Genomic DNA, 24,383 nt, shown 5'->3' on the forward strand with positions numbered 1-24,383 from the left:
TATTTTACATGTAAGAAACTAAAGCTCAGAGGTTAAATTTAAGCTTTATTTTGGATAAAAGCAGCAGCAGCAAAAAACAGTGTTATATAGCGTCCTTACTGCTCTCAAATACTTTCAAAGTTACATTTGTTCTATTTAAAGTACAGAAATTTTAATTTGCAGACTTCGGAACTTCCTCCTTGAACTTGAGATGGTTCAAGCACAGGTATAATTCAATAAAAACAAACAAAAAATATTTTCATAGCTAAGATCCTAAGTATTTTGGCTATCACAGTATTCTGCTGCTGCTAGCAATCAACAGCAGACATATAAAACAACACTTAAAAATGGGACAAACTTATAGTGAAATTTCCCCAGAATGTTTCCCCAGCTTCTGGCAGGATGGACCTTGACTTTGCAGTAATGAATGAATATTAAAAACAGTCAGGAAACTCAGAGGTAAAATCCAATCTGTCATCTTTGCATAGTCTCTTTCTAAATAGCAATGCTAAATTAAATGGCTGCTTTACAGTCAAGGAAAAGCAGAAGTCATAATTCAGGTAATTGTGCTGCTTGTCTTAACGTTCTTTTCATTTCCAGCCACTCCTCCTTCCCATCCACTTACTCTTGGCTCCACCCCAGAAAACGCTCAGCACAGTTGTCTGGCAAAGCATCGAAACACACACTTGACCCAGGTCTCCAATACTGTCAGTTTTCAAGGATACATGCACATGTTTAATCATATGCTTACTGCTTCTTTGTACTAGTACCAGAATGTTCTGCATGGTGAAGGCAAGAGATGTGTGTCAGCCACTCTTCCTTATAAACAAGTATGTATTTGTTAGTTTGCATGCTAGGAAGACTTGCAGTTTCCTCCTATTCATTCTCATTAAAAGCAAACTAAACAAATCACTAGTACAACTCATTCGTCCTCCCACCCCAGTCAAATTTTAAGAAGGTAACAATAGGATTTGTGTTCTTTGTTGAATGCTAATTTCACATTTTACTCCCAGCTCCGCTAACTAATGAATCCTGTGCTAAAATAAAACAATACACTGAGTCTGGCCTGACAGCTTTTACTTTCATCATATCATATCATACCATACACTACTGCTATCTAATATTGTAAATCTTGATGAGGAAGTCAAACACAGGAGAAAAAAATTACATACTCAAGTGTTAAACACAGACAGGGCTCACTTAAGCACACTTGCATTCACAATGCACCCTTCATCACGACTTCCTGCCACTGGCACGAATTATACATATGTAAGAATGTCAGGAAACACTGTCTTCTCCATCTTTTACATGCAAATGCCATCATGAACCTCCTCTTCCTTTACTACTCTGCTCTTCTTTTAGATATTCCATCAAGCCATGCAAGGACCACTCTTGAAGACAGACAACGGCAAACTGCCCAGCAGGCCATGTCCACTTGCCACAGGACCAACTATCCCAAAAACTCACTGCTGAAATTCACAGGAGGGTCTTGTTCCTCAGGCAAAGGACTTGCAGAATTGCCAGAACTCAGACTACTGACCTTCAGCCCAAACAACTGCCTTTGCTGTAGCAGCCTCCAAAAAAGCTGAATAAGAGCAAGGAAAGGAAGAACAAGCCCAGACATTATACTATCACTGCACCAAAATATATAGGAGTGAAGGTAAACAAGGAGGGAAAAGTTTGTTGACTACAGCAGTGTCCTCACCTCACCCTCTCTCTATTAATATCTTGAATAACCCTAGTAATTTCTTTAGCTAAGATAGCTTTATTTATCTCAACCTGCACAAAGGAGTACACCAGAGAGGAAAACCAATAGTTGTCACTTACAAAAAGATTGAATTTAGGAGCAGTAGTTTCCCTTGTGGGAAGACAACACTAGAAGTAACTGATTAATCAGTTGAAATTACATTATGAATTCCAGAGAATATTTAAGCATCACATGTTTCCATACATACAACACCTTTAACGGCTGGACCACTAAGAGATGCTTATGTGAGCTGCAGCTTGAAGGTTTTCTCTAAATGAGTAGCTACCAGATAAGCGTAGGGTGGAAACAGAAATTTTGACTTCAGAAGCTTTGGGTCTTTTGAGAAATGTAGAACAGCAATTCAGTGACAATGTCACTGCGAACATTTTAAAATAATAAGATTCCAAACTTCTAAAAAAATGATATATCTGAGCACTAATCCATTTGCTGTGTAATAATACATACTTTTTCACAGGCAAAAAAAAAAAGTATTATTTCAGTGAGTCTTTTTGTTTTCCCCTTCCTGAATATAGCAGAGGATAACATTCACAGGGGCTTTCTTCCCCTGACAGAAACTCCATCATTGCTGAAAGCAGCAGGCAGAGGACTTGCTATCACACAATTTTGTCACCACCTGAAACTTATTTTTCCGAGATGTCTGCCAAATAATTTCACACACCTGTCTAATGCTTAAGTGGTTTCATCACAAGAACTATCATTGAGTGTGTAACTGCTTTTGCCAACCAACCACACCTGTAGCACCCAGTGACTGAGGTTGGCTCTGTCCATGCCTTTACTTCCACTACGTGTGCTAATCCAGCAAAAAGGTCAACTGATGTAACGAGTTCAAGATGAAAACCATAGTTAGAGTGAGTTAAAGCCATGATATACAAACTAACACAAATCAATAGCAGGACCAGCATCGATTTAAAATAAACCCCAATGAGATCCTAAATAGATTACTTGCAAAGAAATGGACCCGTTAAAAACCACATTCCTTAAGTAATCGTTACGCATCTAACAAATTCCCACCAAATTTTTTTTATAACCTTGTTTCAAGACTTTTATAATAGTATGCTATGCAGCATCACACTAGTTCCTTGGTAAGACCTTTCTATGATTTCCATCACTTTAGCTTCTTAACCATAGTAAACACCTGAAATAGAAAACTTTTCCTTTCCTCGGTATTTGTACTGTATATTCAAAATCTCTTGATTTCCTACATATCAAGTCTGAACACCATGTTATGAGTAAAATATAAATTAAAAACTCACCATATGACGACAAACAAATAAAAAGATATCAAAAATACCTAGCACACAGGCAAAACCCACAAAACAATAGCAACACTTCATTGGTATTCAGTGGGGCCCACTTCCCTCCCAAAGCCCTATACCTTCCCCCTATACTTCTATATACTTCTAGCCCCTACCTATACTTCCCCCTATACCTTCAGTGTCTAAGGGAATTGGTACTCCAAAGCGCAGCAAGATGCTGGAGGATGCCGACTGACATGACTTAGGCTTAGTAGCCTCACTGTGAACACTCGCAAGGATTGATGGCAGCCAGAAGCTGGGACTCCCACAAAGAGAAAGCAAGGAATTGCCGGAGCGTGGCACCAAACATCACTGGAACAAATACACCCACGGATGTGCCAGCTCCCACAGCTGGCAAAACAAGAACAGGGACAAGCAATGGGAAATGGTTTCTTCTCCCTCTCACATTCAACAGATGCCAGCTGGGGAGATGAGCCTGCAGTTCCTCTCTCCCTCACCTGCTCCAGGGTGTTACAAGAACCTGCTCCACCATCTCTTTTGAGGCCAGCCAAAATTAGCACATTTATAACCACTTTTTTTTTTCCTATAGTGGTTGCTATAGTTTTTCATTTATCTCTATCCCAAGAGTCATTTAAGATTCTTGTTGAATTATTTATCAGCATTTTTACTGTTCACCTTTGACAAGCAAAGAAAATAGGACGTAAGAAGAAACTTTAATGAGACCATAGGAAAGTAATGAAAGAAACTAATGAAAATAAGTGAGTTGCAGGTCTTCATTATTCCCCTGTTTCTGGTGAAAAAGATTGGGAGTCAATGAACCTACATAAAGGACCAGAAGGCTTTCCTGAAAACAGTATGCCTTTCAGGCAGTAATAGTCTGACTTGAGTACAGCAGAAAGCAAGTACAACAGTCACAGGTGAACAAAGACCTCAAAGGTTGTACACTCTTTATCATAAACTTCTTTCCTGTACCACAGTAGGTTTTCCTGGTTCTAAATTCACAAACCAATGGGTCGTCCTCTGTATACCAATGACACATCTCTTGGGAAGTTTTCACAACTTTTATAGTAAATTTGTTCTACTTCATACCTAACAGGGTTGCACTAACGTGACCTGAGTCCAGTTCAGCACTTGTACCTGTGACACAACCAGGGCAGCACCAGTTACAGACTGCAAGGTTAACGGGAAGAAGCACCCTGACAAAACAGGGTATTTCCAGCTGTGGCCACTCCAAATTAGTGCCAAAGGATCATCAGTCCTGTTTTGGGGCAATACCTGAATGTCCTCAGCCACTCCTGGGTACAATTCCAGAAAGAAACAGGCTGGAAGAGCTACTGAGGAGCAGCTGCTCCACACTAACACATCACGTGGACAGCAAGATTAAACTAAACTAAACCAAGAAAAAGCGTGTTCTTCATGAATGGAAGAATGTCCAACCAAGGACTTGGCATGGATTAGCTTCCAGGCATTAAATTTAAAACTCAGCTTACTCTGCAATAACTGCTCTGCACAGAAAAACCCTTACAAAGATTAACTGCATTTCACAGATGATGTCTTTTGCTAACAATATCAGTGACTGTTAGTTTTCTACAGAGACTTCTCCATGAGCCTCATTTCATTAAGAACTCCTTTCACATGAGGGAAGGTTGCCAGCTGTCCCCCACACTCCCCCCGCCTGTGTCTTAAGTCATTCCAAATGTTTCTATCAATTCGACTCAGAGTTGTGCCTCCGTAACATGCGTTTGATTGCCAGCATGGGAAAACACAGACTTCCCCGGCTAACGCTTAATTCACTTTTACAGTCCTAGGAAAAATATTGACTCACCTATTACATGGTCTCTGGCTGACTGGAGAGATCTAGGTGAAAAGAGCTTCAAGCCATACATCGTATAAACTGGAGGATTTGTGTCTTTAGATCCAGCATCTAGCAGCAAAATAAGGCCACACAATATACAAAAATAAACAGGTCTGCTGTAGGTTATGATTTTATTGTGCCCCTGGATAAAAAAAAAAAAAAAAAAGTGTTTGAATTTTATATTCACTCTCCTACTGTGTGTACTGCATTAAACCAGAGAGGGGGTCAGGAGTCAGACAAAGTATTTTAATGACTTATACATACTAATTAATAATAAAAATGTTACAAGGTATTTTATCTTCTCCAGAGCAGACTTGCAAAAGGCACAAAAAGCAGTTAAGACTAACTCCATCAATCATTTATGCTTTTGAAAATCTAACCTTCTGGACCTTTCAACACACATTAACTGCAGAAGAAGTCATTTTCTGTGGAGAAAAAAAATGTGAATGTTTCTGAACCTTTCTTTTCAAGAAAAAAAAATTCTTCTCTATATTACTTTTATTTTAATGAATGTCTGCTTCAGGTAGCTTGGCTTATTTTTTAATTTTAATTTATGAAATATAAAATTAATTTTTAATTGCACCTTGAGGAGTGAAAAAATAGTAGAGCACCTCCTAGGTGCAGTGTGAGGCATGGAGGTTGATTTTTTTTGTGTTTTTTTTTTTTTTTTTTTTTTTACACCAATATGATTTAACTGAGTGTAGGAAGCCAGAAGCAAAGTGACAAGAATTCAAGTTTGCCTCGCATAAAGCTGGTGTGAAACTGTTCTTATTTGTAAAATGTAATTTAAGTGAGCATAATAAAAGATCATTTCTTTTTTGTCTACTTACTGATTTGAATCAGCAGCTGTATGTGTTTGGCTGCCAGCCAAGCTCGTATGTTAGCATTGCTATTAACTGATCTGTACTCTCTTTTGGGATAAATCAGTTAACCAGGTGGCAGATTGCAGGGAACTAGTGGGCTTATATTGCACCTCACATCCACACAATATGAATCTAGTCACACCAACAAATCCTAGCTGTTTAATCAGAGTTTCAACTTTACTAACATATTTTTTTTCAATAGGACACAGGTCCACAAAAAAAAAAAAATCAAAGGAGAATTAGAAAGACAAAAATATGCCTCAAAAAAATTCACTTCAAATATTACTTTCTGACTGGTTTTAAACTTCAGTTCATTTCTTAGATACGAACTGTGCCTTAGGAAAGAAACCAGTAAATATTGCATCTAAACAACTGCTTAATGATTTATGGCCTGATGCGTACTCCAGACCAAAGTCTATTTTATCATGATGCTACATTCTTGTCTTATCTCTTCAATTACAGAACCCAGATTTTCTCTTTGTGTGGTAATTACTTGAAGGCAGTTGGGTAAGAGTTGATGAAGTCCAGAGGTTTAGTTCCACACACCTTTCAGTTCCAAGCAGAGCACTGACATACTCAATTAGGTTTACAGTGTATATTTAACTCTTACTTCTAAATAAATCACTCTTACTGAGCCAATAACAATACTGCTAGTCAGGATTGTGGAAGCAGCTTTCAAAGGCTGCCTGAACAGCCTGCAAAATGTGAGTAAACACTACCTTCCCTAATTTTCAGGTGGCAGTGGGGGTTGAGACAGCACTGTGAAAAGGAAATCTTGCCTGCTACAGGCTGAAGAGGAGCAGAGCAAGAGCAGCGATGTGGGAGGAAGGATGCTGCTCCACGGCTGTCACATTGCTTGGGATGCTGAACGAGCTTCCCAGACCTCAGTGGAGACTCCGGTCCTCACATCTGGGGAACAGCCAACACGAGAAAGAGGAACCGCTGCCAGCGTTAGTTGTGTCTTTCACTGTCATTTACATCCTTTGGGTGAGGGGGATTATTTGGGGCAGGACTGGTTTGAGACCAAGAGTGGGCACCTTCTAGAAGAGAAGGTCACTGGGACAGTGCATCACCTCCTGAATGCCACAGCCAGGGGATGGACATTACATTTCGTCTTTTCATGGTTTCAGAAGCACAAAAAAAAGCATGAAGCCCTCCTGTGCCTGCAACTGACAGGCCAAGCTAGGCAGCCCTTCACCAAAACAGCCACATGGCAGTGGAACTTATCAACAAGATATTTCAGATATTAAGGGCTCATTTTGTTCTACTAGACAAACACATCACATTTGACATAAAAAAACAATTTCATCTTGGTGAAACTATTTCACTCTGCATCTTTCTTCTGAAGAATATAAATAATGAAGCAGGATTCCTTTTATATTTTACATTTAATTTGTTGAACAATCATTTTTTCTCCACTGATAAAAGTTACATTGAAAATTCTTCCTTTCCCTTAAGTCTGCCAAAAAATGTCACTGACTTTTTCAGTCTTATGTTTCTCATTAGTATGTTTTAAAAGTATATTCACATACAAATGTAGCACTGGTGCATCTCCGATTTTGATAAAAATATGAAGATTATCAACAAAGAATGATTTCACAAATACTTCCATCTAGTAAAATAGCATTTCTGACTGCAAAGCATTTTGGTGGGAAAGTTTCAGAAATATGTAATGATTTTTTTGTTTATGTGTGCACACATGCAAGAGAAGCTTACAGGGACAAATTAAAAACACATTTTAAGTGCCTTATGGGATTTATGAAACTGCCTATGGCAGGTGCCCCACTGTGATAGCTATCTGCTTTGTCAGGTAATGGGACTGAGACAATAATGTTATGCAAGTGGTTCTGTAAGACTTATTAAGAGCATGAACTGCAATCTTCCAAAGTTCAAATGTCTTTGTAAACCTGAGCTAGATCCTGAGCTCTACAGGTGTCTTACAAGGGACTTGCAGACAAGCTCTCATGACCCTTCAATACAGCCATTTACTACAGACAGAGCCTTTACTGCCCAATCTGTTGTTGCCTCTAAGCAATATCAAAAAACTCTGCAGTCAAAGCCATTTGTCTAAAACCTTAAAATGCACATGACAAGAACCTCTTGGATCTCTGAATTTAATACCCTGTAGTCAATGGCACCTCTCTTATATTCTGCTGTTAATAAACTGATAAAACTCACACTTGGGATGGACTTTATTTTCTTCTCCCCACCATTCCAGTGAGGAGGCTGTTCCCAAATTTCATCATCCCAGAAGCATGCACCCCTGTATGAACAGCAACTAAAGGCCACCAGCTCCCAATAGACCAGAACTGGAAATCCTAAAGCACAGGCTGACAGGAAAATTAGGCTTGTATCTTGTAGCAGGCAATGGTACTAAACCTGCAGCTACGATAAATGCTAGTAGCAAGCATTAGCTGTAGAACCTGGGAAGTTCCAATTTAAAATATCAAAGCTGATCAAAACAGAACTATTATCACAATTCAAAAAAATTAGTATAAATGAATAAAAAATTCAAAACATCAGCTGAGTTAGAGAGGTTCTTCTCTATATACTGAAACTCAGCCCTTACCACAATGACAGTATACAAACAATATACATTGTTCCGCTCGGAGATCCCAGCTGTCACAGCACAGTATGGGGCAAGAAATAATCTTATCTCCAAAAATACTGTACCAGACTACCAGATTTTATAGGGTTTGGTCAGCCAGCTCTTCCTCAACACCAGGAAGTAAATACAGTGGCTTTCGGAAGGAGTTCAGAACAAAAGCTTTATGCATCCCTAGGCACCGTGCTTTCTGAATTCACTAGATGGTATTTTAGAGCAGAGTCTTTCAAAATGGTATAGGCTAGAGATGACCAAGTCACATCAAACAGTAACAAAGTCAGTATGGGAGAGATAGGGAAGAAGTTTGAAACCCCCTTGGCAGGCATGAATAACATAAGGCATTAGCGGCTACTCATAGACCCAAGAATAGAAATTAATTTAGTGTGCAAATCCGTGGCTCATGATGGTTTGTTTCACACTGAAAAATCTAATCTGCATTTTCATTCATGGACATAGTACTGATCATTCTTTCATCCTTCTGCTGTTCTGCATCCTTACGTTATCATCCAGAGAATGTATTCTCTTTAATTTTAATGAAGTCACATGAATTATGAAGCAGTACATGGAGTATCTTTTCTCTTCTTCTTGTCTTATTTTTTGTGATGCTTACCAGCTTAAGCAAACCTTTACAAACACCTATCGTGCTAAAAATATATAGTGTAAAAAATAGCTAGTCATCCATTTTAACTTTATCTATAATGCCTCCCACCTTTAAAACCCTCCACGGAAAAACTCTCTAAATTTTATTTCCATTGGAGCTTGTATGGTGCACTAAAAAGTTTGCAAAAAATGTCCCTGACAAACAAAGTTTTAGGAAAGTAGATGGAAGATGGGAATACGCCTATTGTGTGACACACAGAATAAAATACGGTGAATTATACTTGTAACAGTATTGTGGGAGTCTGAAACGCAAACCTGGATTCTGCACAAAAGATGTGCTGTTTAAACTTCATTAACAACATTTGTCTTTTAACACTACAAAAAAATATGGGCTAGATAGGTTTATAATTAAGTTTTGATTAAACTGTTTGCCACCCACTTTAAACAAATCCTCATATCACTACTATCTGAATAAGTGCAAGTTATTTGATTACAGTTCACATTATGTCTAGACATGTGCTAGTCAAACTGACAAATAATATTAATACTATTTTAGTTGCCCCAAAACTCCAGCTTTTTACTGAGGTAGGAATTTTTCTTTAATGTATTGAAAATATTACTCTACAACACGTAAGCTGCTGTTTATTAGCCTTCCCTACTTTTTATGCAGACAGGTATTTCCTGTGAATGCATTCTAACCAACAGCACAAGTTCACCCCACAATAACTGGCGTGGAAAAGAAACTAAGAATCTTCTGAAATCCATTTCAGTGAAACATGTAGCACACACTTGTAAATAACCTCAATTTCAAGTTCAGTGTGCATTTCTAGCCTCTGAACTGACAAAAATAATTGCTCCCTGCCAAAGGGAAACAATCCAGCAGAACTGCAGTTTTCAACAAGCTGGTTTTGAACCCTGAGAGAGGAGAGAGGATCCTCAAAAACATTCAAAGAGCTAAATAAGAAATGTGAGCAACTAAAGCAGCCAGAGTAAAAGCAAGCAAGGCACCTCGTGACTACTGAAATGTCTTCCAAGATCTGCAAATCAAAAACACTGAGACACCGTGACAGGTGGAGGGGTCAGGCTGCAGTTCTAGGACAATGCTCCTACATCAGTCCTCTAATGAGGACAGACTTGGGTAAGGAACTGGTTCCTTTCAAGGTGGTTGTCACTGTCAAGAGTTCAGTTTCTCGGATATACTCAAAATGCAAACAGCAACCAGCAAAGATCCTTACAGCCTGCATTCACTCACAGATTTGGCCATTTCTTCTGGACACAAGCACAGAAACTGTGACCATATTATAATGAAGGGAAAACACCTGTGCTATTTGATGAGTTAATAATACTATCGAGAAATAAATCTGAAATACCAGATTAAAACAACCCCACCCAAAAAACAAAACATAAATCTCAAAAAACTGGAAAAAAAAAAAAAAAAGGAAAAGATTTAGAGCCCAAATTGACCAAGAACTGAGCTGCTAATCAGGAACTTCTGCTGTTTTCAGTCACTGTTTCTAAAGGAAAGCAAAGAAAAAGCTTGTCTGATGCCACAGAATTGAATTTCAGCAAACCAGTCTAAATGCGCTTGTTTTTACTGTATATTTTAACTTAAAGAAAAAGCACTTTTTTACTAGCAGTGATAAATCAAATAGCTTAAAATTAAACTTAGTACAAAGTCTCAGAATCACAGGCAAAACCTTGCTTATTTTCGTAAACCACCTAGAACAGCAATCTGCTTATGCTTGTGTTTCACTGAACAGGCAACTGTTTCACAGCACACAAGTGATAATAAAGGAGAAAGACCTGTTCTGCTGGCTGAGACTTACATGTATTGGTGAAGCAGGATCAGGTTGAACGCTCTAAAAACAAAACAGAAAAAAAAGTTTGCTTTCAGGATTTTGCCTTCATAGAAGTTACAAGAGAATTCAGTAGTTGGATATGAGCTTGTGTCCTACCTTTAGGAGAGAATACTGGCAGCTGGCCATCACAAGACAGAACAGCAGAACCCAAATGTCTTTGCAGAAGCCTTGATTCAGAGTCAGGAATCCAAGAAGTGAAACGAGAACTACTAGGAGGACAGCAAATACATTCTCCTTTATATCTTCTGTCCTATGTGAATAAAGGTGTTCAGAGAAGTATAAATATTTATATATTTGTTAGAGCAAGGCAGGTCCATTTGCAGCTGGTATGAACTGTCAGTGCTGGAGCTATCAGAATTTACCAGTTTTATTCACAAAATGACACTTCCATGTTCATCACCACAATGCCAAAGACCTTATCCACTGTAGTAGCTAAAACGTATAGAAACAAGGCATATGCACTGAAGTCCAGCACCCTCCAATCTCACTTTCCAAATATTAATAGATTTCCACAGTGGAGCCTATTTGCACGTAGACAATTGTAGGTTTTTCAAAAAAACACCACACACAAACAAAAAACCATAACCCAAACTCTTTTAAATGAGGAAAAGAGACATTGATTTAATGAAAAATACACATCTGACAACAAAGGGGTAGATGAAAGACCAAATTTGTCATCTGATGTTTTATTCATTTTGTCTACTCTAATAGAACAAGAAAGCTGAGATTAAAAAAACAACAAAAAAGTTAATATTCAGGCTATAACAAAAGAGTTTATCAGCAGATCCTTTCCATGCAATTGAAACTAGAGATAAGACACCACGGACAAGTAAGTATGTGCTCTGGACCTAAGCTCCCTGACTACACAGCATGTAAAGCTGTCATCTGAAACTTCTGCTGTGGAGCCCATATTAACATATATGGCATAGTACCCACCCAAAAGCAGACACAGGAGAGCCAGCACCCATTAGGTATGTGGGCTAACATGTTTGAAGCTCCTGGTAGTCCAGCAGATTACCACATGAGGTCTAATAGCAAAGGGCACTACCTGAAGAGTCAATACCAAATTAAACTGAAAGACTAGAAAAAAAGAGAGATGCTAAGACAAGAAATTTTTCCTAAACAAATAAACCTTAACTGGAACTGAGAGAGTAGCTGAAAGATCTCCTGAATATTGCTCATAACCATTCACTTTATTTAAAGATTTGAGTGCCTGGTTTACAATAACCCCAGGACTCTTCCACTCCTGTATTTTGGCATAAAAACCCCCAGTTTTCTCATCAGAAAGCTCAGAACCATTGGATCCAACAGCTGATGATAGTTAAATTAAAGAATTCTACAGGGATGGTGCTCACATGAATCAAAGTCTCTGCTTGAAGACAACTGGGAGCAAGAACCACTTAAACAACTCTTAAAAATATTTTCCTCGACTTAAAGCAAAGAGACATCTATCTACTTGAATATAAGACACTAATAATGCTCACTTTTTCCTTCTTTAGTGGTGTGCATTGCTTTATGGACATGGAGCCACCCACTGTAACGCTACTTAAGAGCTGCATTAAAAAAAAGCTTACCTGTCCAACAATGCCAATAAGGCAAGACGATCATACCAGACTTTAATCCATTTGCCAGGGAATATAATAAATCTGTAAAACTGCCTGTTCAGTTTCCGCTGTGCTGAAGAACATGAAGAATCCTCAGGGTCCTGGCTGGGTTGCTTTAAATACAAACAAACCAGAAATACACAAAACACTCTTTCACACTGACATATGGCTGCCAGCAAAACAGGTGTTTAAAAGGCCAAATTTACATGAAGTTTCAGCTATTTTTTTTCCTAAAAGGAATGGTGGGAGCATATTTATTTTCTTCACTTGAAATTAGAAACAAAAATATCACACCAGTTTAATCATTGCAGATGGACAGAAACTATATCAATTTTGGAGCTCAACAGTGATAATATGCCCTAAACATAAATACTAAAAATTCACTTTAAAAATAAGTATTTTTTAGTTCTGATCTACTGTTTGTCTAAAGTTTCTTTTTGAAGATTTTTTCTATGCATCAGGTTAATTTCAGCACAACACAAATCCACACATAATAGGATAAATCCTTGTTTTTAACCAAAAAAATGAAGCAGGCTTTAAGGCGTAGAGGCGTGACTTATCAAATCTGCTTCAGAGCTTTGTTTATTTTTCCTGAGGTGCTTCTAATACCACCTCAGGTGTGCGCATCCTCAAGAACACCAAGAGGAGGAAAAAAAATTGCAAACAAGCACAAACAGCACGGCCATCACTAGTTTAAGAGTCTCTAATCTTACCATCGCAATCATAAATCCTTCCTTTTAAATATTGCTTTTGTCAGACTCTGAGGCCTTTTCTTCTTGCCTGTGTTTGAACTACAGCATCTCAGACCTCCCCCAGCTCAGCACCTGCAGCCCCTCACCAGCACTTGTGGGGAAAGAGGCCTAGCAACAAACCATCGGCCAGGTCTGCAAGGCCAGACAACGGAATGAAAAACAGCTTCTGCAAAGTAGCAATTTCTTCCCAAAGTACACCAATAATTGATTTCAGGGGAAAAAAAAAAAAAAAATATTTTTCTTTCAAGAACTTGTCCAAGATTTCTACTCAGCGTAAATCCTAGTGGTTTTCAACCACCTCCTAGTCCTTGCCATTGTTAATTAATCAACATCAGATAATAAATATATGTAGTATGGAACTCTAGGCAACGTTCAGATTAGAATTATTTCTGTTAAATTAACTTTCCTAGTCAGACAAGGGCATTTCTGTGTGAAGTAATCTATCGCCTTCTTGAACTGATAACTGCTAGAAAACCACAGATTTTTAAACCACCTGTCCATCTGCACTAAGGAATTGTTATTTTTTTCTCTCAGATTATTGGAATAATTTCTAATCCTCACTTTTACACATAATTTACGTGTGACTTAATGTATTTTTGCATGTCAGCTGGGAATCAACTAATTGATATCCTCAGTCTGCTGGCAAATGTGAGGTAAAACAGGCTAGTTTAAGCTTCAGAGAAGGAAATTTGAGTTTATGCTTTTCTCTCATGCCTCCAACTGACTAAAAGTGCACAGCCACGCAGTGCCAGGTAGCTCAGCTGCTACAGGGCAGTAACTGACTCGTACTTCTGAGCATTCAGACATGCAAAGGGATGCCAGGCTGTGCTTTCACTTATTAACAACGCCAAGTAATTTAAAAGCCATGAGACTGATTGCAATCCTTTCACCATGCTGATTTTAAAATCTAAAAGTAGTTTAGGTACTCCAAATGTTAATATTTCTGTTGCCACTTTAAAACGTCACTTAAGTATGGAGTTGGGGCATTTTTAAAGAAAAAATACATTTAAAAATATTACAGTTGCTAATACTGGCACAGTTTTGTTTCTCGTGGGTCCTATTTCCCAACAGAAAGTAATGTGAAGCTCAGTCACCTGCAATCATTAATTTCACTCCTCTAATCTAGATTGCTCACTAAACTAAATTAAAAACAAAAAAAAAAATCAAAATGGTGGCAGAATCCATTAAAAACACCTGAGGATCTAATCATTTGGTCCTCAGAACAGCTTAACGCGTACTTAACTGAGTGCATAAGTGAACATTTTGGCTCCTGAGGAACTGCAAGGTTTGGATGAAGTCCATTATATGGAGCTTGCAGTACTTGGGCTGGAGTCAGATTTCGGAGCTGCATTTGGGAAACTCTCTGACTAGCCCTGAGCAAGTCACTAAGTCTAATTGTGCCTCCCATCAAAAAAAAGGGTTTATAAAAATTCACTTCATAAATTTATATGGTGTCAGAGACAGCCTGAAACCCTAGCTCCATTGAAATCAATGACAAAACTTTTCCTGACTTACATAGCCTCAGAATTTCACATTTTATTAAAAAAAAAAAAAAAAAAAAAAAAAAAAAAAAAAGACCAGAAACCAGGAAGTTCTGAAATTATTGCTTGGCCTTCTTACAAACTTGATATGTGATCTTGAGCAATATGCCTTCCTTCATAATGATGCAGTTTTCTCAGAAGAGAAAAAAAAAAAGGCATGATATTTGTTCTCTAATTTACAGGCAGTTTATAAGATTACAAATAACTGGAAAATATCTGAGACATTAGAAGGAAGTCTCTGTCCAAATCTGTAATACACAATTCAGGACAAATTCATGATTTTTAATTTAAAATAGTTCCTTTATACAAATTGTTTCTATCTTGAAGTTCCTGTGCAAAATCTAAGATGAAAGATCATTAACCAGCATTTTAAGGTTATTCATAAATATCGAACTAGAACTTGTCATGGAAGAAAAAGAGAGGGTTAAAGTTATTATAAAACGAACTGTAAAAACAGATTACAGCCTTAAGCTATTGGTCACAGACCCCAAACACTGTAAAGTTCAAGTATGTCCACATATTACCACACAAACTGAACTCTGAGGGCCTTTTTCTTTTACCAGCTGCATTGAGAAAGTGGCTTTGACATTCCACAACAGACATCCAGAACTGTGGTTGCCCAATTCAGAAAAGTTAAACCAGATATAAGGTTTTAGCGTACTAATGAATCTGGAGTAAACACTTCACACTATTAAAATCCTGTGGTGTGTCTAAAATCCTAACAGCTGTGTCCTCTTTCTTTCAAATGAAATAAGACCAAAGACAGAAAATTGACTTTTTAGTTGATGGAGTCTTTAACTACTCCCCTAGGACACTACTCAGTGTCAGCAGAAAGCAGCTGAATCGCATCCATCAACATAAAACACATCTTCTCCCACATGAGCAATACCAGGCAAAGTAGTATAGAGAAAAAAAAAAAAAAGAACAAAACTGTCTCAGGAAGGAGCCTGCAGCATTTGTTTATAAAGCAGTTTATCAAAATGCTAGAAACTGAGATATTACAATGTACCCGTGGGCTTTCTGAAAGGGTCCTTCGTGCCACCATCAGTAGGAGCTGCTGCTGAAGCGCGCTCGCTGCTTGGTCGCCAGAAGATGGTTCTTGGCTCTCTGAAGTGGTAGTACTAGAGGAGCTGAACTGTATTTCACTGTGCACAGAGGGAAGAAAGGAAACAGACTGGTTTAAGCAGCAGTACTTTGCTAGTATTTCTGAAACATTACAGGTGGAAGCCTGTAATTACATTACTGGTTGGCCCACAGGACATGAAGCCTTCCATCTCCATACCTGAAATCTAGCCCAGGCCCACAACGCAGCTAACACTCAAATTTAGATACACATGGTCTACTGCATGCACCACAGAGAAACAGATACTTCTGTATCATAATTTTTTCTCATCCTGAGATGAACACCTACAATGAATCACACTTCAGAAGTGCATTTTTCTGTCCACTGACAATAATTCAGGTCAAGAGCTGCATATCTACAGAGCAAAACTGCAGGGTAGCTACTGCAGAGATCCTGGATCAGCTTTCAAGCAAGCTCACTTAGGTGCCAAGCTAGTCTGGCCTCACCTGTGCTGAATTTGGTGAGCGCTAATTTATCCTACTGAGAATCCAGCCTACAAGAACTTCCTTCTGCCCTGGCAAGATGACAACTATAAATGAGCTAATTCGCACAAGGCTAGCTCAGATATTCCCTGTGCTGAGCGTAAACTCACCCTGGGAGAGACCTGAGCAAGATGTTATTTTTTGTTTCTTTCCATATTTACTGCTTTATGTTGTAGATACAGCACTTCCACATCAACTCAAGGAAATCTTCTGCACTTACAGCAGCAATACCTGTTGATGTGCTACCATGACATGACTGACTGAGTCTTGGCAAGAAATATCTTGAAATTAAATAATTGTTTCTTGGGGGAAAGATCTATTTCAAATACTTCTTGCTTATTCTCTTCCAAAGGAGGTTTATATATCAGGTGCCCTGCTCTGAGTTCATTACCTCCCTGCCTTTGGATGCCTGCCTTGGGCTTTTGTTACTTTCATATCTGCATGTGATAAAAGCACCTCAGTGCTCATGCAAAGTAGTCAATACCTCTTGTTGTTGTTTTCCATAAAGGAAAGACAAGGAGAAGGAAACTAGAGCGATCAGCCTATAGTCAGCCAGTAAGTCTGTGGTAGGGCAGATAATAAAAACTCTCATCTTGCACACCCTGCGCTTGCCCTCAAGCCACCTTATTAATTTTAGTAAACTGAACCTTCCTTGCCCTTGGGCACCAGTTCCCAAAGCCTGTCACGTGACCCTTGTCCCAGCCTTGTGGCTGTCCTGCACATAACTGGCTGTTAACTTCGGCTGCAGTGTCTAGTGATGTGCTGGGATAAGAAGGTTCAACGTCTGGAATACTTAGAAGCGGGGCTGAAGAGCCACACCAAGAACCTGAAACGCACACATCATCTCCTTCTCCTCTCCAGGACTTGCCAGCTCTGCCTGCCCAACGGGAACACCAGCAGCCCCAGGATGTCACCAGAGGAACCATGCTGTCCCCCGTCTCTGAGCCAGGTAGTTCAGTTTTTTCAAGGCCTTGATTGCTATCAGGCTTGCATCCCAGATCTGATATTCACCATCTGACACCCCAGCAGAGCTATCAGCTGAGTAGAAATGAAAGGCCCTCATGTTCCTGACTCTAAGGGCTTCCTCTGCACTCCTCACTCCTTCTGCTACAGGCAGAAGAATAATCTGCTCCACAGGGTCAGGACAGCTGTCATGTTCAACAGTACTAGAAAATGAGGACTCGGTCCAAAGCAACCCACTTGATGTCCCAGCCACGAGGTAGCCCTCCATAAGAACACATCTCCTATATGAGTCTTGTTTAGCACCTTGTCAGCAGTCAATAACAAAAAAGTACAGACGGGATGGGAACAGATCCAAGATCTTGGATCTCAATTAATAGATTTAGGCAGGCAGAAAGGGGAGGAAGATTCTCCCAGATAAGGACTACAGAGGATGGCCATGCCTTTTGCATATCCTAAAGTGCCCTACTCAAGGGCAACCTTGTCCCGCCTGAAGGAAGATGATGGATTTTTTGTTTGTTTTGTTTCCTCAGGATGGGCTGTCCTGTTCCTTGTCATTATGGGTGCAACACTGGGAGTCCCCGTTCACAGCAGGAAAAAGCATAGCCCAGGGTGTACAGGAACACTGCCGTGAGAATACCTGCCCAAAAAAGCAACCAAACAAAACAGCTGGGGAATAGAACGGTGGCTGCTCATACCTTCCTAAATGAAGAATTAATCTCCAATAACTGCCTGCATCTTTAGCTGCCTTTCTACAAAAGCCAAGTGCAATCAGGAGTATTTCTAGATTGGACCATGTGTTTCATCCCATGTTTACCAAGAATGGAAATGGCAGAAGGATGATAGGCCAAGATATTCCCCTGGTACCTTGCTCTATCAGTTCCCAGAAATCAAAATTCTTTTACTCATAAGACTTCTTCCAAGAATAAACTTAAGAGATCAAATCATCTCCCACCAGAATTGAAGGTAAGTGAAAAGCCAAGAGAGCCCACAGTCTGTTTTCTGTTTACAGAAAAAAAATCATAGCTCCGCCTATAAGCAACCAGGAGAAGAGTCCGCAGGCAGCTGGGACACCGACTGTGGGAAAAAATTGGAAGCTTCATAGGCCTGAAAAGGCAATTAGGGCAGAGAAGCTGGGAAGGCAGAGCTAGCAAAGCAACAGTTCCAAAATCAGAAGCCATCATCTGGCTTCACCTGTCTCCTCTGCCTTTTATTCATCAACCTCATCTCTTCTTACTCTTTCCTCATCTTCCATTCCCCTCAGCTCCTGTTTACTGGTTTTTTTTCTCTTTATCCCCATTTTCCACACAACCTCCTTCTGATATTCACATGCCACCTCCCTGACACTGAATTGCTTGCACAGCTACTTAGAAGCTGTATGTTTCATCTGATGACATTGTTATCACACTGACAGCAAATACCAGTAAGAAATGGAATGGTGGTGTTCATGTTTTTATAAGCCTGTAAACTATATTCTATAAATGTATTACCATATATAAATAGGAGCAAACACTGTCTAATCATAAAACCATTATAACAGCTGATCACAGTATAACATGGAATCTTGCTAAATAGAAAATCTGCTCATTTTCAGAATCAAATTAATGTTATCAAGTTCTACAATAGTAAACTGCATCACGAATGTAAGCAAAGGTATAACTGAACTAAATTTTGAATAAGAGATTATTAACTAAAAATATATTTGATAAACATACAATTTATGCAGACCAAATGCAAAAGATACATAGCACCCTCTACCGATAACTAGTTATAAAGTCAGGAATTTTTTTTTGGCTCATAAATTAGTTTTGTAAGAACACCAAGTAAACAGAAGCTAGTTGAGCAATTATACAACATTGACAATGTTTTAGTATAACCACACAGCACCAGAAAAGTCTTCCTCCTCCCTCTCTGATTAGTCTGTTGACAGTTGCCTTACGCCTCTGATAATCCAGCCCAAGCCATTCAAATATAATGCAGCCTAAGTCACCCCCTTTCTAAGGTTTTTCTAGCCTTGAGTCCAAACACCTCTCAAGGTAAGCTCATTATACAGACATGCCACAAATAATTCCCCATTAATAAAGTTGTTCTGCAGGTCCTGGCTAAATTTCTTTTTAACCTGCATATAAGACAAAAAGACAAGGAATCTTGTAACCAACATCACAACAGTCACAATAACAAAGCACCTTTCTCTTGGCCCTCCCACGCTTAAAACCAGAAAGATCCCACTAGACTGCTTCATGCAGCTGTCTGGGTCACTACAAAGCTTAACAGTGTGTAACAAATGTCCACAGCAATAATAAATAACATAGCTGAAAGCTATTTGTAATACTCACTAAAACACCACTCTAAAGTGAAAGCAGCCATGGCTGCAACATTTGAAGAGTCAGAGTGAAGCTCAGAGTTGGGAATCTCCCCTTCTGCACATCCAACCAGCAGTCACGTCTGAGGTATCGGTCCGAGGTGCACTCAAAGCACTTGCTCAACTGAGACCTGAGTGATGCGGTTGTCCAAGAGCCAGCTGGTGCTGACAACATAGCAAGAGCTCCAGATGCCCTTACTTTTGTGTCCTTTCAAAGCAATCAGTTTGTGGTGTCAACATAGGTGTCTGAACCAACATTGAACATATTGGACCAACAGCAGCCCATGGCTCGCCAATGGTGCCCCCATTACTCAGTGATGTTGCTGATGGCTTCTAACTACCACCACCTCAGCAGCTTTGCTCCTTCTCACCCCAAATGGCCTCCCTGCCATTTCATGTCCCAATCACTTTACCCCTTGTCACACAGGCCTCTTGCTACATCTTCACTCATTGCTCATCAGGTCTCCACCACAAAGCTGCCAGCATCAATCTGACCACGTTATCACACAATTCAGGACTGAGATTGAACCCGCTAGTTGTGGATATTGCCTTATTAAGCAGCAGATGATTTACAGTTCCCAACTGTACTACTAAATAATAAGACTTAAAAAGCTAAAAAGCAACTTAATGTATATAAGAAAACAAATATGCAAAAGTGAGAGCAGTATTAAGATTGGATAATGATGTGACAAACCTCATCATAGCAAACATGGAAAAAACATGAAGAAGAGGAGGTAATCTTCACTTTTTTGATAAGAAATTAATAGAATCAAAAAGAATACAATTAATTCAGAATGCGTATTTTAACTTTCCTTAGTGGTTACCACTGAGGGGAGCTCAAGCTAACAACAAAATCTCTTTCAACTCTTGCTCACATATTGTTACTCATGCAACAGGATTTGGGGAAGATTTTTGGCATTTGTTTTAACTAGCAGTAATAACACCCCTAACAATAAGATAGAATATCCAGGTTTACAGAATGAGAAGGTTGGATGTACTGATTTACTGACATAATAGACAGAAAATGATATAACATCATTCTTAAAGTTTTGCAATGGACTACAAAATGAGCAGTGATACCTATTAAGTTCATTAGGTCAGATACGACTTGTGGACAGAAAAGCCTTGCAGAAGATGCTACCAGTAGGTATTGCAGACAGTATGAAGTCAAGAATTCAGGCATGCCTTCTGAAGTGTTTTAAGAATGGGATCCAATCACTACATCTTTAATTCCTTGCATTCAGATTTTTTTTTTTTAATTTTGATAACAAGCCTGTAGATGGATAATCTGCAAACCTATGACATTTCAGAGTAAAGATAAATGTACTAACAACTTTAAAAACAAACAGCATGTACTAGCTAATAAACTAGAGGATGCATTTTGAGAAGATGCAGCTTTACTGGAATTAATACATTAACAGCATCCACGGTTCCATTATCTGCAGAGTCTTTTAGCTCTCCTTAGGAAAGGGTGGGGGGAGGGAAGAGAAGCCAGTCCCACAAGCTGAAGGACTCCCGAAGCTCCTAGTCCTGAGCAGGATTTTGCTGCCATCATGTGGCACCACGGCCCCCTCTAATCTCACAGTCTCGTTCTGTTGGAAACACTCCCCTGCTCCGTGTTCACAGAGAGGCTAGAAAACCCCACAAATATAGGAAAGGATTTTAACTGGCCTAGCCAACACAAAGTTTTCCTCCTGTCTTTAGCAAACCAGCCAGAAAATGCTACTGAGTTTTGTGAAGAGTACTTTTCAGAAAAATCAATGGCTTTATTGGAGTTCAAACATTACCATGTTCAGCATGCACACGGACACATTACGCTCATTTATGTGTTCAAGCAGCACTTCGCTCTGGAGACCAGCTCATTCGAAATCACTGCATCTCAAAAGGAACTATATCATATTTATGACATCCATTTCAAACTGGACTCAGCTGCATAACCTGCCAAGCAGCTTTACAAAATCTTTAAGAGTCAGCAGCCTACTACTAGAGCGGTGCGTGATCTTTGTTATTTGGGCCACCTTGCTGAGAAATATAAAGATGTTTTAGTGACACAGTATTTTGTCATTCTAAAATGGCATTTTGAAATGCTAAAAATAAAATAAATTAAAAAATTCTACTTACAAGTCTGCTTTCTCCTATGAGGAATAAACCTCAAAGGCTCAGGGGATTTTCAATCACCGAACATGCTAAAGCACTAATGGATTTATAAAGACATACAGTACTGCTAAGGCATTCAGATAGATACTTTAATATAGTATAATGCACTCAAGCAGCTTATTCAGGGATGTGAATGTAAATCAAGTAAGTTAACTCATTGTTTTGAAGTTCTCTCTTTTGCCCAGGGCCAGAAACACCAGCACTCCCCAGCTGTACTGGCAGGTAACTTAAATTATTTTCTTAGTACTTCTTAGCCACTAGTTTGCAGCAGCTACTTCTTTTTAATCTATTGGCCCTGCTGTTGCCCCCAAAATAATATGATAAAACCAAAAAAATTTAAGCAGATTTTTTTTTTCTGAATGGAGTTCTCTACGTGTACTGTGAAGTATTTTAGACTCAAAACTATAATATAGCTTCTTAGAAGCCTGGCTTTAGTGACAGAGCCTCATCTAAAAAAAGTGAGGAGTTTAGAGGACCAATCGCTCAGACAGAACATGCGAAGTGCAATATGAATGTGTAAATTGTACTGGTATGGATGAATCACATGTAATAATAAAACATATAAATATAATTATATACATATATAAAATTATATTGATAGTTACATACATAGTTTAAAAAGATACATTACCAAGAAAGCAGGAGAAGGCTCAAACTAGAATAATTCTCTTTTTTTAAAGGTATACAGCAAGTGTATATATACACAATCAGTTTCAAGTGAAAGCCCAAACGTCATTTAGGCAGGAAGAAGAACCCACAGCTAAGATAGAAAGATTTAATAGTTTTCCCTCTCAGGGCTGGGCAGTCATTCTTTCTGCTCCAGCTCTCAAATATTTCAGCTGCATGCCATACATCCATTTCTGTGGCCTATCTCACATATTTATTTTCAGCTCCAGCTTCTATTACACATCTGCAGCACAGCAGCTTTCTGATGCAATTTATGGCTACTGCTGACTGTTGCCAGACACATGAAGTGATAAACTATAAGAACAGGTCCAGCACTTAAACCCATATATGCATTTGAATTAATCAAATGCTTTTGCATCACGAAGTTGAATCACTGTTGGTAAAAATTTGGACTGTTCTGAACAGACACCACCTCTATCCCTTTAAAACCAATTCATATGTATCATGCTACCATCTTGCACAGAACTGGGAGTTTCAATATGGTTTACTTCTCAGAAGTTTAACACAGGAGAGGGAAATGGGCACAGGAATAGAAGCAGTATGCTTACAAATTGCATTCTCTAAACCCCAGAAAATTTCTTGAAAGAAATATAAATGGTCAAATGCTTCCATAGCCTGTGTGGGCATAACTCCCATTGGCTTTAGAAGATCTAATACTTGATTTGAGAGACAGAATTGGCCTAGCCTCAAAAAGTAGCCCTTAGCTTTTTTTCTACTTAAGAAAAACCTTTCACACACACACAAATAAAAACCAAAAAAAAGCCCCCAAAACAAAACAAACCCACAGACAAACACAAACAAAAACACCACACCACATCACACCACAGCAGTTTTCCTTGGAGCTAAATACATCTCAGTTTTCCAGCTAACAGAAAGAACATTCCTGGGTTGGTATGGACATATCCACATCAGAATTTTGTGTGTGGATGGCCCTCTGTAATTTTTGAAGTGTAGTTAACCATAGCATATACGTGTCTGCACAGACGTCAAACAAAGCTCTGTGCTTCAAATGGAAACGAATGCAAGGATTCAAAAAAAAAAAAAAAGGTGCTCAAACATCCATACGTACTGTTGAGTATCTAGAATGATCCCACACTGCAATGCTCTTCAGGGATGTTTAATGATCTCATCTCGGGTCTGAATGCTTGTGAACATGTCAGAGATGGACTGCAATATATGCCTGAGCAAACTAGCACAGGAAAAATGCAAAAACTATTTTTTGGAAATAAACTGGGCCCTTCTTGAACCTGAATGAATTCGCATTAGCTGGCAAAATGCTATGCTGAAACAAAAATCATGGTGATAGATCATCAGTAAAACTTCTGAAGGAAAACATCCGAGTTTCACAGGGCCATCATGCTGTCATGCCTGTGAACTGCTTCAGTCACGGATGTCCTGGATAGTTCATTCCTGATTGGGAATATTTGCAAAATTATTTGAAGCAGCAAAACAGAAAGAACAAATAATCTGAATGTATAAACATCAGAGCATTTCAAGGATCATCATGTGAATATAGCTAGTTATTTAACAACTTCATACCTAACGGTATTATATATTGATATTCAATGTTGTCTTCAAGGTTTCTCCAAACACTATTCTTTTTCATTACTAACACTACAGTTTTATAAACAGTAAAATTTTGGATACATTTTTGCTAGGGGCAAAGCTACATAGAAACTATGAAAATAGTAAAATGTGTTATATTAGTGCCCTCAAGTTTATGTAAGCTTACTTTTTCTATTTTTAGCAACATAAGTGGAAGAAGCTGATACAGAGAGGGTTCTGAGCTACATCACTGAATTATAAAATGACCACCTCACTTATTCATGATCAAAAATAGTGATCAAATATTCAAATTTTGTAGGCTATCCATTCAGACAATATATTATTTTAGCACTTGATACATAGGAAAAGAAAACTACAATAGTTT

General features: G+C 38.8%; 1 protein-coding gene across 1 annotated transcript in view; it reads right to left on the reverse strand.

Moving 5' to 3' along the window:
• PCNX2 (pecanex 2) overlaps positions 1 to 24,383 on the reverse strand; it is a 149,383-nt gene that overhangs the window by 98,356 nt on the left and 26,644 nt on the right. Inside the window, exons 9-13 of the mRNA XM_065631048.1 lie at positions 15,692 to 15,827; positions 12,360 to 12,502; positions 10,882 to 11,035; positions 10,753 to 10,785; positions 4,829 to 5,000 (exon numbers count right to left, since the gene is read on the reverse strand). Of these exons, the coding sequence (XP_065487120.1) occupies positions 4,829 to 5,000; positions 10,753 to 10,785; positions 10,882 to 11,035; positions 12,360 to 12,502; positions 15,692 to 15,827 (638 nt within the window). The remainder of the gene's footprint in view (positions 1 to 4,828; positions 5,001 to 10,752; positions 10,786 to 10,881; positions 11,036 to 12,359; positions 12,503 to 15,691; positions 15,828 to 24,383) is intronic.

This window comes from Caloenas nicobarica, chromosome 3, assembly GCF_036013445.1.
Source record: "Caloenas nicobarica isolate bCalNic1 chromosome 3, bCalNic1.hap1, whole genome shotgun sequence".
Lineage (NCBI taxonomy): Eukaryota > Metazoa > Chordata > Aves > Columbiformes > Columbidae > Caloenas > Caloenas nicobarica.